Source organism: Prionailurus bengalensis, chromosome D4 (genome assembly GCF_016509475.1).
Source record: "Prionailurus bengalensis isolate Pbe53 chromosome D4, Fcat_Pben_1.1_paternal_pri, whole genome shotgun sequence".
NCBI lineage: Eukaryota > Metazoa > Chordata > Mammalia > Carnivora > Felidae > Prionailurus > Prionailurus bengalensis.
Genome location: NC_057359.1, coordinates 81849098 through 81860389, shown reverse-complemented (window position 1 = coordinate 81860389; position 11292 = coordinate 81849098). Strand labels below are relative to the sequence as shown.

The 11292-nt window shown below is 39.7% G+C and overlaps 1 protein-coding gene across 1 annotated transcript; it reads right to left on the bottom strand.

Annotated features, from left to right (window-relative positions):
• Positions 1–945, bottom strand: LOC122474427 (olfactory receptor 1G1-like). Its single transcript, XM_043565295.1, has one exon. The coding sequence runs from the start codon at positions 943–945 to the stop codon at positions 1–3; it is 945 nt and encodes a 314-aa protein (XP_043421230.1).
• Between the last annotated feature and the right edge of the window lie 10347 nt (positions 946–11292).

Sequence of the window (11292 nt, the reverse complement as noted above, 5' to 3'; positions counted from 1 at the left end):
TCATGGAGATCGCAGTGCCCTTCTGCTCAGGAGTCTCCCCAAGGCACTCTTCATGTCTTTGTTTCTCAGGCTATAGATGAATGGGTTCAGCATGGGGGTCACCACAGCATACATCACTGCTGCAACCCTGTCCTTGCTGGCTGAATCAGCAGAGGAGGGAATGAAGTACACCCCAATAGCAGACACATAGAACAAGCAAACCGCTGAGAGGTGAGAGCCACAGGTGGAGAAGGCCTTCCACTTCCCACTAGCTGATGGGACTCTCACAATAGCAGCCACAATGCGGATATAAGAGATGATAATTAGCAAGGGGATCAAGATGGTCAATGCCCCTCCCCAGTACATCAGCACACACTGGTTGGCATAAGTATTGGAACAAGAGAGCTTCATCAGGGGGAGAAGTTCACAAAAGAAGTGGGGAATGATGTTGTCAGTGCAGAAGGATAACTGAGCCAGGAGACTGGTGTGGGTCAGAGAGTATGACTGAGTGAGGGTTAGGGACATGACCAACAGCCCAGTACAATATCTGGGAGTCATGACCAAGGTGTAGCGAAGGGGATGACAGATAGCCACAAGCCGGTCATATGCCATCACTGCCAGGAGGAAAACATCTAGACCGATGAACCATAGGAAGAAGTAGATCTGAGATAGGCATCCAGCATAGGTGATGGTATTCCTATGGGCCTGGATGTTCACCAGCATCCTGGGGACTGTGGTAGATGCTAAACACAGATCAGTGAGGGAGAAGTTGGCCAGGAAGAAGTACATGGGTGTGTGGAGGTGTGGATCAGAGACAATGGCCAATATGATGACAGTGTTCCCCAGCACAGTGAGCAGGTACATGCTCAGGAAAATGCCAAAGATGAGAGACTGCTGTTCCTGCTGCTCACACAGGCCCAGGAGGAGGAATTCAGAAGCACTCAATGTGTGGTTTCCTGGTTTCATGTTGCTGGTGTAACTAAGGAGAAAATGGAGGATGACACTTCAGAAACTTTTCCTGCCCTGAGATTGTCTAGGTGGAAACAAAGACATAAATAAAGATGGAATCAGAATATTAATAGACATGCAGTACCTCACTGAAATCCAAAAGAGCTCTATGAGATAGTCATGGTTAGGCCCATTTTATTGGTTAAGAAATTGAGTCACCTAGAAAAAGATGGAGGTTTAAAGTTTAAATCTGGTAATTCTGACTTTAGAGTCTGTGATCAAAGCAATCCTAAAATTTGTATGGAACCCAAAAGACCATAAGTAGACAAAACAATGTCAAAAAAGAAAACCAAAGCTGGAGGCATCACAATTCCAGACTTTAAGCTGTATTACAAAGCTGTAATCATCAAAGACAGTATGGTACTGGCACGCGTGCACACACACACACACACACACACGAACACACACACACACACACACACACACACACACACACACACACACACATAGATCAATGGAGTAGGACAGAGAACCCAGAATGGATCCATGAATATCTGGCCAACTAATATTTGACAAAGCAGGAAAGAGTATCCAATGGGGAAAAAGGCAGTCTTTTCAGCAGATGATGTTGGAAAAACTGGACAGTGACATGCAGAAGAATGAAATTGGACCACTTATTTACACCATACACAAAAGTTAATTCAAAATGGATGAAAGACCTAAATATGAGAGAGGAAACCATCAAAATCCTATGGGAGAAAACAGGTAGCAGCCTCTTTGATCTCGGCCACAGCAACTTCTTCCTTGACATGTCTCCAGAGGCAAGGGAAAAAAAAAGCAAAAATGAACTATCCTCATCAGGATAAAAAGCTTCTGCACAGTGAAGGAAAACAACAAAGCTAAAAGGCAACCAACAGAATGGGAGAAGATATTTGCAAATGACATATCCGATAAAGGGTCAATATCCAAAATCTATAAAGAACTAAGAGACTCTTAAATACAGAGAACAAATTGAGGGCAGATGGGTGAAGGAATGGGTCAAACAGGTGATGGATATTAAGGAGGGCACTTTTGGGAAGGTGCACTGGCTATCATATGTAAGAGATGAATCACTGGGTACTATTTCTGAAGCCAAGACTACACTGTATTTAACTAACTTGAATTTAAGTTTAAAAATAATAAGAATAAAAATAAATAATAAAAATAAAAATATCATTGCTTCACTGGAAAAAAAAAAGAACTTACCAAACTCAACACTCAAAAACCAAATAATCCACTTAAGAAATGGGCAGAAGACATGAATAGACCCTTTTCCAAAGAAGACATTCAGATGGCTAACAGACACGTGAAAAGATGCTCTACATCGCTCATCATCGGGGAAATACAAATCAAAACCACAACGAGATACCACCTTGCACCTGTCAGAATGGCTAAAATTAACAACTCAGGAAAGGACAGATGTTGATGAGGATGTGGAGAAAGGGGAATCCTTTTGCACTGCTGGTGGGAATGCAAACTGGTGTGGCCACTCTGGAAAACAGTATGGAGTTTCCTCAAAAAATTTAAAATAGAACTACACTACAACCCAGCAATTACACTGCCAGGAATGTATCCGAAGAATACAAAACTGCTGATTCAAAGGGGCACATGCACCCCAATGTTTGTAGCAGTGCTATCAATAATAGCCAAATTATGGAAAGAGCCCAAAATGTCCATCGACTAATGAATGGATCCAGAAGATGTGGTATGTGTATATACAATGGAATACTACTAGACGATCAAAAAGAATGAAATCTTGCCATTTGCAACAACATGGATGGAACTATAGGGTATTATGCTTAGTAAAATAAGTCAGAGAAAGACAGATATCATATAATTTCACTCATATGTGGAATTTGAGAAACACAACAGATGAACATAGGGAAAGAGAAGGGAAAATAATGTAAAAACGGGGGGGGGGGGAAACCATAAGAGACTCAATACAGAGAGCAAACTGAGGGTTGCTGGAGGGGAGGTGGGTGATGGGCATTAAATGGGTGATGGGCATTAAGGAGAGCACTTTTCCAGATGAGCACTGAATGTCATATGTAAGAGATGAATCACTGAGTTCTACTCCTGAAGCCAAGACAACACTGTACGTTAACTAGAATTTAATTTATAAAAAAAAACAAACACAAAAAAACCTCTTTACCAGTCTGCCTTTGATAAGGCACCCAGGACTAACTTATTTATTCATTCCACATTCAACAAGTACTTACTATGTGTCAGTCCCTGCTCTCAAGTACCAGAAAAACAATGGTAAGGAATCCAGCAGGGTTCCTGCCCTCTTTTAGTTAGTATTCTAGTCAGAGGAGCCATGTAACAAACACTTAAGTAAACAAGAAAATAGGTGTTGGGGTGCCTGGGTGGCTCAGTCTGTTTAAGCGTCATCTTCAGCTCAGGTCATGATCTCGCGGTTTGTGAGTGCGAGCCCCGTGTCAGGCTCTGTGCTGACAGCTCAGAACCTGGAGTCTGCTTAGGATTCTGTCTCCCGCTCTCTCTGTCCCTCCCCTGCTCATGCTCTGTCTCTCTCTGTCTCTCCATGATAAATAAATGTTAAAAATTTTTTTAAAAAGAAAATAGGTGTTAAAGTGAAAACAAAATGTAGCAATGACTAGCAGATCCCTTTAAATTTCATGGTCAACAAAAGACTCAAGGAGGAATGGATAAGAAAGGCCCGGCCAAGTGAAGAATTGGGGGAAGTGTATTTATGATAAGAAACAATAAGTGCAAACGTGGGAGGAGCACATGTATTTGGGGAAGCAGGAAGAAGGCAAGTGGGGTCAAGTGTAGTGAGCAAAGGCGAGTGGCAGGAGAGGTGGGTGAGGAGGTGGGCACCATCAGGAATGACCAGAGAGTGCAGATTCTCAGAACCATCAGAGAGCCATGGGCATGGGGGGTGTTTAAGCAGCAGAAGCCATAATCTGACCTACAATATGGAAAGAGTATCCCACTGCTGTGGAGAAGATTGTAGGGGCCAGAATGCCAATGGGGAGGCCTGTAAGGAAACACATGAGGGACCCAGAAAAGTAGCTGGGGAAATAGAGTGAAGTGGATGGATTTGGGCTCCACTTTAGAAAGTTTAGGGACGTTTCTCAAGGAACCACAAGTGATGGATCTGATGTGTAGCAAAAGGCTTTTCACTTCTCTGGCTGCACCTGTACCCTAGAGGTACAAATAGTAAAAGTATCTAAAATGAACAGAAAAGAATGAAGGTGATTTCTTTTACCCTCAGGGGCTATTTAAAAACTGTACAGCTAGAAGAATCAGAGAAATGATCTCTAAAATATTTCTTAAATTAGGCAGAATCCCTGTAATGTCCTGGAAACGTCAGAAAACTAGGAGGGAGGTGCCAGAGATGTGGCTAACTCTGTTATTCCCAGAAGGGGAGAGAATGAAAAAGGCAAAGGCTTTCAGGGCCCGTTCAAAAATCATAGGTATAAAAGCTATTTGTGATATGTCTACTGTGTGCCAATGACTTCTATCGTTTAATCTATACCACCCATGTACTAAATATGTTTACCTTACATTTTCAGATCAGAGAGGCTAACTGACCAGCCTAAGATCATATAGCTAGTAAGAGGACAAGTCAATATTCAAACCAAGATCTCTTTTCTGCCAAACCTGGAAGTCAGTCCATTATACAACTCTGCTTCCTAAGATAGGAAGATCTTTACTTTCTCATGGGCACTACAGATATTTGTCAACTTTGGGAGTACTTTGGGTTTTCCCACTACTTTGGGAGTGTAACCATGTGGGGTAGACTCATCCTTTAGAATGCCTCTACAGTGGGTCTAGGGAGCCATGTTTGCAATATTTCATCTATTCAAATACCTACTGGTTGCCTACCTTATGCCAGAAATGCCTGTGGGCACTGGATATTTATGGTTAATCAGAATAGGCACAGTCCCTGGCCTTGCAGGCTAATTGGAGAGACTGACAATAAATAATTAAACAAGTGAATATGTAGTTAGAAACTCTGAATAGTACTGAAAAGGAGAAGTGTGGTAATATCACTGAGAAAGTATAATTGGAGGACCTAATTTATTTAAAAAAATTTTTTTTCAACGTTTATTTATTTTTAGGACAGAGAGAGACAGAGCATGAATGGGGGAGGGGCAGAGAGAGAGGGAGACACAGAATCGGAAACAGGCTCCAGGCTCTGAGCCATCAGCCCAGAGCCTGACGCGGGGCTGGAACTCACGGACCGCAAGATCGTGATGGAGGACCTAATTTAGATAAGAGGTCAGGGAGAATTTCTTTAAGAAAGTTAAGTATAATTGGGGACCTGAACTAGTAATGAGCTCTATCAGGGGCAGAAGAAAGAACAGGAGGATAGTAAACCTCCTAGCCCATGTGAAAGTCCAAAGGTGGTAAAGGGCCTGAGTGTGGGAGAACCCATGTGGCAGGAGAAGAGTGAGCAAGAAGAGTTACATAATACATGTCCCAGGCTCTCTGGCCACAGATGATGGAACCATGGAGTCCCCTGAATCAAGCGGAGTCAATCGAGTTGTCTTTTCAAAAACTTGGAGTTAGTGGTATAGAGTTTAGCCAGTTAGTTTGGGATCTGAAGACATAAATACATACAGAAATTGAAGTTCCTGTAGAATTAGGAAAAGAAGCAGCATCCTGGCCACCACACCGTGTGCAAACAAACCTTTGTTACAGTGGACCAGAAATGGAGATGGATCTGCAGAGGGAACATTGGAACAAACTTGGAGAAAAGAGCACTCAGGAGGCATAGCATTTCAGAAAGACATAGAGTAGCTGCCTCCCGATTTTCTCGTGCGATTCATTCTCTAGAGTCTTTTTCCCCATAACGGGGCAGAATGACTCAGCGCTTAAGAGTATGGATCTGGGTGTAAAAAACTACCTGGGTCATCTCTTAGTTGTGGGTAAATTACAAAACGTCTCAGTGATCACAATAGTATGAAGAATTAATGAGAATTGGCTTATCTGCGACACACTGTGCTAAAATGACTTTACTTACCTCACTGCGTTTTCACTATCTTATAAGATGAATTCTCTGTTTTTCAGATAAGGAAACTGAGGTGAAGGAATTTGTCCCAAATGAAGCAGCTGGTAAGTAGTAAAACCCAGACTTGAACTCTGGTCTGTCTGATTCATCACTTACCCAAGCGATCTCAACCAATCTCACACGTTATTGAACAGCGGGGTTCTGTGGCCAAAACACTTTCTCCTTGGACAATGCAAAGTCGCATCACAGCCCCATCTGGAGACTCAGCCTGTACCCCTTATGGAGTGGAAAGGAAATCTAGTGTGGTGGGTAACTGCAGGGTAGATTTGTGGAGTCTCAATTAATGGAACTGAGAGGGCCTGAGGGGGCCCATGGTGGGAATATTTATCAGATTTGGAGGCTCCAGCATTCTCATTAGTGGGAACAGAGGACTAATTATCTCTGAATCCCGAAGGGGAGAAGGTGCATCGCTGCTTTCAAGTGGGATTCCTGTTCTACCTGTACACCCTTAGAGGGTGTTCCCCCATCCATCTACTTGAGAGGCACTGCTCTGGGCTTGCTACTGTCACCCCAGTCACTGCAATCTGTAACACAGAAGGAAGCTTGGGTAAAAGGTGCAGGCATCTGTTTTTTCCTCCCAACTTGAGATCGTCTTGGCCCAAGTATCATGGCCAGTATTCTGACCCTCCTGTGTCTTATTCTCCTCATAAAGTGCAACTAAGGTGTCTTTTGTAGAGCAGAAATTGAGAAATTGATAATGTAGACCAATTTTTCAGTTGCAATGATTTATTTCATTTACCATTTGTGAGCTACATCAACGTTTAGTGTGTATTTGGTTTATTCTGATTTTGTTGAGAATTCCACTATGTGATTATACTGCCATTTTTAATCAATTATAATGTAGATGGGCAATTAGGTTTTTTCTAGTTTGAGACTATTATGAATAGAGCTGCCATGGATATCTTGTAAATATCTTATAAATAAGCATATACATGCAGTTTGCTGGAGTATGTACATAGGAATGGAAATGCTGTGTCACGGGGCGTACATTTATAGGTAATACCGAATGGCACTCCAGGGGTTTATACTAATATAAACCTCCATTTGTAGCACAAGGTTTTAGTTGCTCTAGTAAGACCCAGATTGCTAGTCTTTTGAGTGTTAGCAGTGCTGATGGGTGTGTAATAGTACCTTATTGTGGTTTTAATTTGTATTTGATATTAACTTAATTTGAGCATCTTTTAACATTTTTTTAATGTTTATATTTGAGAGAGAGATACAGAGACAGAGAGTGAAGGGGGAGGGCAGAGAGAGGGAGACAAGAATCTGAAACAGTTCCAGGCTCTGAGCTGCCAGCACAGAGCCGGACGCAGGACTCAAACTCACAAACTGAGAAACCGTGACCTGAGCCAAAGTTGGACACTCAACCGACTGAGCCACCCAGGGGCCCCAAACACCTTTTAATATGGGCATTTTTCATTTGGGTATCTTCTTGTGTGAAGTAGCTAGTTAAATCTTGTGCTTATTTTTATACTGCATTTTTTTTTCTTTTTTCTTATCGTATTGAAGAACCTTTCATATATTCTGAATTTGACTTATCTGGTGAAGATAGATGGATATATGGATTGATAGATCAACTGATCGATCAATCGATTGATCAATCGATAATCTCTGCGTTGCCTTTACATTATCCAAATGGTATAAATAATATATTTTGATGAATAACAAATCATAAATTTAATGTAGTTCAGTTAATCTATTTGTTCCTTTATGATGAGTACTTTTTGTGTTTTGTTGTAATCTGGCCAAATATATAGAGATACTCTCCATGTTATTTCCAAACAGCTTTTTTTTTTTTTTACCTTTTATAGTTAGATCTATCATCCTTCCAGAAGTAATTATTTTTGTTACCATGAGTTAAACTTCATCTTTCTTCTGTAGAGACATTCAGTTACTTTGGCACCATTTGTTGGATGGGCCATCCTTTCTTCACTGCATATCACTGTCACTCACTGCAGGATCACCTTTGCCCCATACATGTGTATACATGGATAGCCATGCATACAGATCCCTGTATGAAGTTTTCCTTTCTCTCAGGTAAGTACTTGCAAGTGGAATTGTTGGGTCAAGTGTATGTTTAAACTTTATAAGAAGCTGCCCAACCGTTTCCCCACGTGGCTCTGCACTCTGCATTACTACCAACAATGTATGAGAAAATTCTACTTTCTAACATTCTCAGTACCACGGGGTGTGGTCAGTCCTTTGAATTTTAGCCATTTTAGTGAGTTCATCGTAGTATCTTCTTGTGCCTTTCATTCCCTGTTATCTAAGGACTAACGATGTTGAGTTTCTTTACACAAGCTGATTTGCTATGTATCGCCTTTGGTGAAATAACTTTTCAAGTCTTTTGTGTGTGCTTTTTTAAAATAATTGGGTTGCTTGTCCTCTGTATGTATTCTGGATTCAAGTCGTTATTAGAAATATGTTCTGCAAATATTTTCTGCCAGTCTGAGGCTTGTGGGTTTTTAATTATATTTTATAAAGAGTCTCTTTTAAAGAGCAAATACATTCTATTTTTAAGAAATCTAAATTATAAATTTTTCTAGACTTCTGTGTCCCACCTAAGGAACTTTTGCCTACCCCATGTTTACCAGGATTTTGTTCAGTGTTTTCTTCTAAAGGTTTTATAGTTATAGTTCTTACACATTTGGCCCATTTCAGGCTCCGTTTTGTATATGGTACAACATAAGAGTCTTTGTTCATTTAATATATATTGAAATACATATAAATATAGGTAGGTAGGTAGATAGATATTGAATGATGCTGGCACAATTTGTGGAAACAATATCTTTTCTACATTGAGTTATGTTGGCACATTTGTAAAATATTAATTGATCATATACATATTGGTCTATTTCAGGATTATTCACTCTGTTTGTTGATCTATATTCCTATTTTCATGCAATTATTATTTTCATTGCTATGGATTTATAAAAAGTGTTGAAATTAGACAGCGTAAGTCTGCCAGGTTTCTCATTTTTAAATTGTTTTGGCTATTCTGATTTCTTTTTATTTCTATATAAAATTAAGCATTAGCTTCTAAAAGTAGTCTGCTTTAGTAGTCAATGTGCTTTAACCACATTGAATCTATAGATCATTTTGGGAGGAAACCTGCCACCATAACAATACTGAGTCATTCAGTCCATGTGCATGGTACATCTCTATGTATTTGAGTCTGCTTTAATTTTACTCATGAATGTTTTAGAGTTTTTAATGTACTAGTATACACGTATTTTGTTAAGATCATCTGTATATATTTCTTAATTTTTGTACAGTTATAAACTGTGTTATTGTATCCCTAGCATTCAGTCCTTATTTCCCCTTTCTCCTAGCCCTTAGAAACCACCAACCTACCTTCTCTCTCTGGATTTTCCTATTCTGGACATTTCATATAAATGGACTGATATAATATGAAGCCCTTTTTGATTGGCTTGAATTTTGCTTAATATTTTCAAGATCTGTTCATTTTGCAGCGTGAATTAGTACTTCATTCCTTTTGATTGCTGAATAATATTCCATTATATGGATCTACCACTTTTGTTTATCCACTCATCCGTTGATGGACATTTGAGTTGTTTCCACTTTTTGGCTGTTGTGAATAATGCTGCTATGAATATGAATGTACAAGTTTTTGTGTGGACATGTGTTCGGTTCTTTTGTATATATACTTCAGAGTGGGATTGCTGGATCATACAGCAAAGTTATGCTTAATTTCAGAGAAACTGAAAACTAGTTCCCAAAGTGCCTGTACCATTTCACCTTCCTACTGGCAGTTATCCCACCAGTTTATCCCACTAGTTTATCCCACCAGTTTATTCACATTCTCATCAACACTTGCTATTGTCTGTTGTTGTTGTTGCTGTTGTTTTATTTTAGTCATCTTAGTGGATGTAGAGTGAAATCTCTCTGTGGTTTTGAATTGTATTTCTCTAATGACTAATGATGTTGAACATCTTTTCATATACTTTTATGACATACTTAAATCAGCACACTCAGAGCATGGTTATTAGCTTGGCCATTGAAACATTTACCCCTTTTCTGAGAATTCCTTTTCCATAATTCTTGTGAGTGCTCTTGGCATTCTATGATCTTCAGCATTAATCTATATTCCCTGAAAGATCCAGACCATACTAAATATTTTAGTACTGTTGTTCCTCTGCCTTGACAATATGGGAACTTAAATTACTGTGAATCAGGCATACCAATTTAGGAAAAGAAAAAAGTTATCATTCAATGGTTTTATTAGTAACTGTTTGAGAAATGATCAAATGGAACTCTCCATCCATTCTGACTTTGTTCTGCTGTACCTTCCTACACTTGAAAAGCTGGAAAGAAGAAAGGAATACTTTCCCCAGGCTCCTTTGCAGGTCAGGTCCTGGATATGAATTAGGTTCTATTGAATAGATGTACTTTTGTGAAATTTGGAATAGTGAAATGAGATGAAGCGCATTTGGGGTTTTTGTTTTTGTTTATTTTTGCCTTTTCTACTGTCAGATGTATTAATGGAGCATTTTTTTCCACAGTAGAATTTCAGCATCCAATCAGCAGGTACATAGATGCTGACAGGGAGTTGCGTTGAGAATAGCAGTTGGATTCCACTTTTCTGGGTCTAGTCATCAGTTTAGGGGGAATAAACATGTATTTTTTTATGTTAATCCCTGATATCTGGGTTGTAGCTGCACGGATATGCTCCTGAATTCATAGTTCCAATGGCGACCTTCTGATTCCCCACCTTCCTGATGACATAAGAGGTAGAAGTACTCCATGTTGGTCTCATTATTCTTGTCCTCACATTTATTCCTAGCGACTCATTCTAGAGCCTGTGATTCTGTGACACTGTAAATGACTTTGTAAGGACCCAATTCCTTGAATTAACTTAATTTTTGCTTAAAATACCGATGGTTGTTTCTTTTGCCTACCCAGAATGTTGATGAATAAGATAGACAAAGAAATGTAGACTTAACCCTAGAATAATTGTGATGTCAGGCCCCTGATGCTTATGTGGATAGACAGGAAACCCTTTCAGTCTCAAATGAAAAATGACATCGTAACTGATTTTTAAGACAGATGAACCTTTTCTTCTATTTTTTAAAATACTTAATTTTCTTTAAAAAAGCCTCTGTCTCTCTCCCTTGTAGCAGAATACAGATGGTTGATGATTCAACTTAATGAATTTTCAACTGTATAATAGTGCAAAAGTGATATGCATTCAGTACAAACAGTACTTTGAATTTTGATCTTTTCCTGAGCTGGCAATATGTGGCGCATATCATGATGCTCTCTTGGGA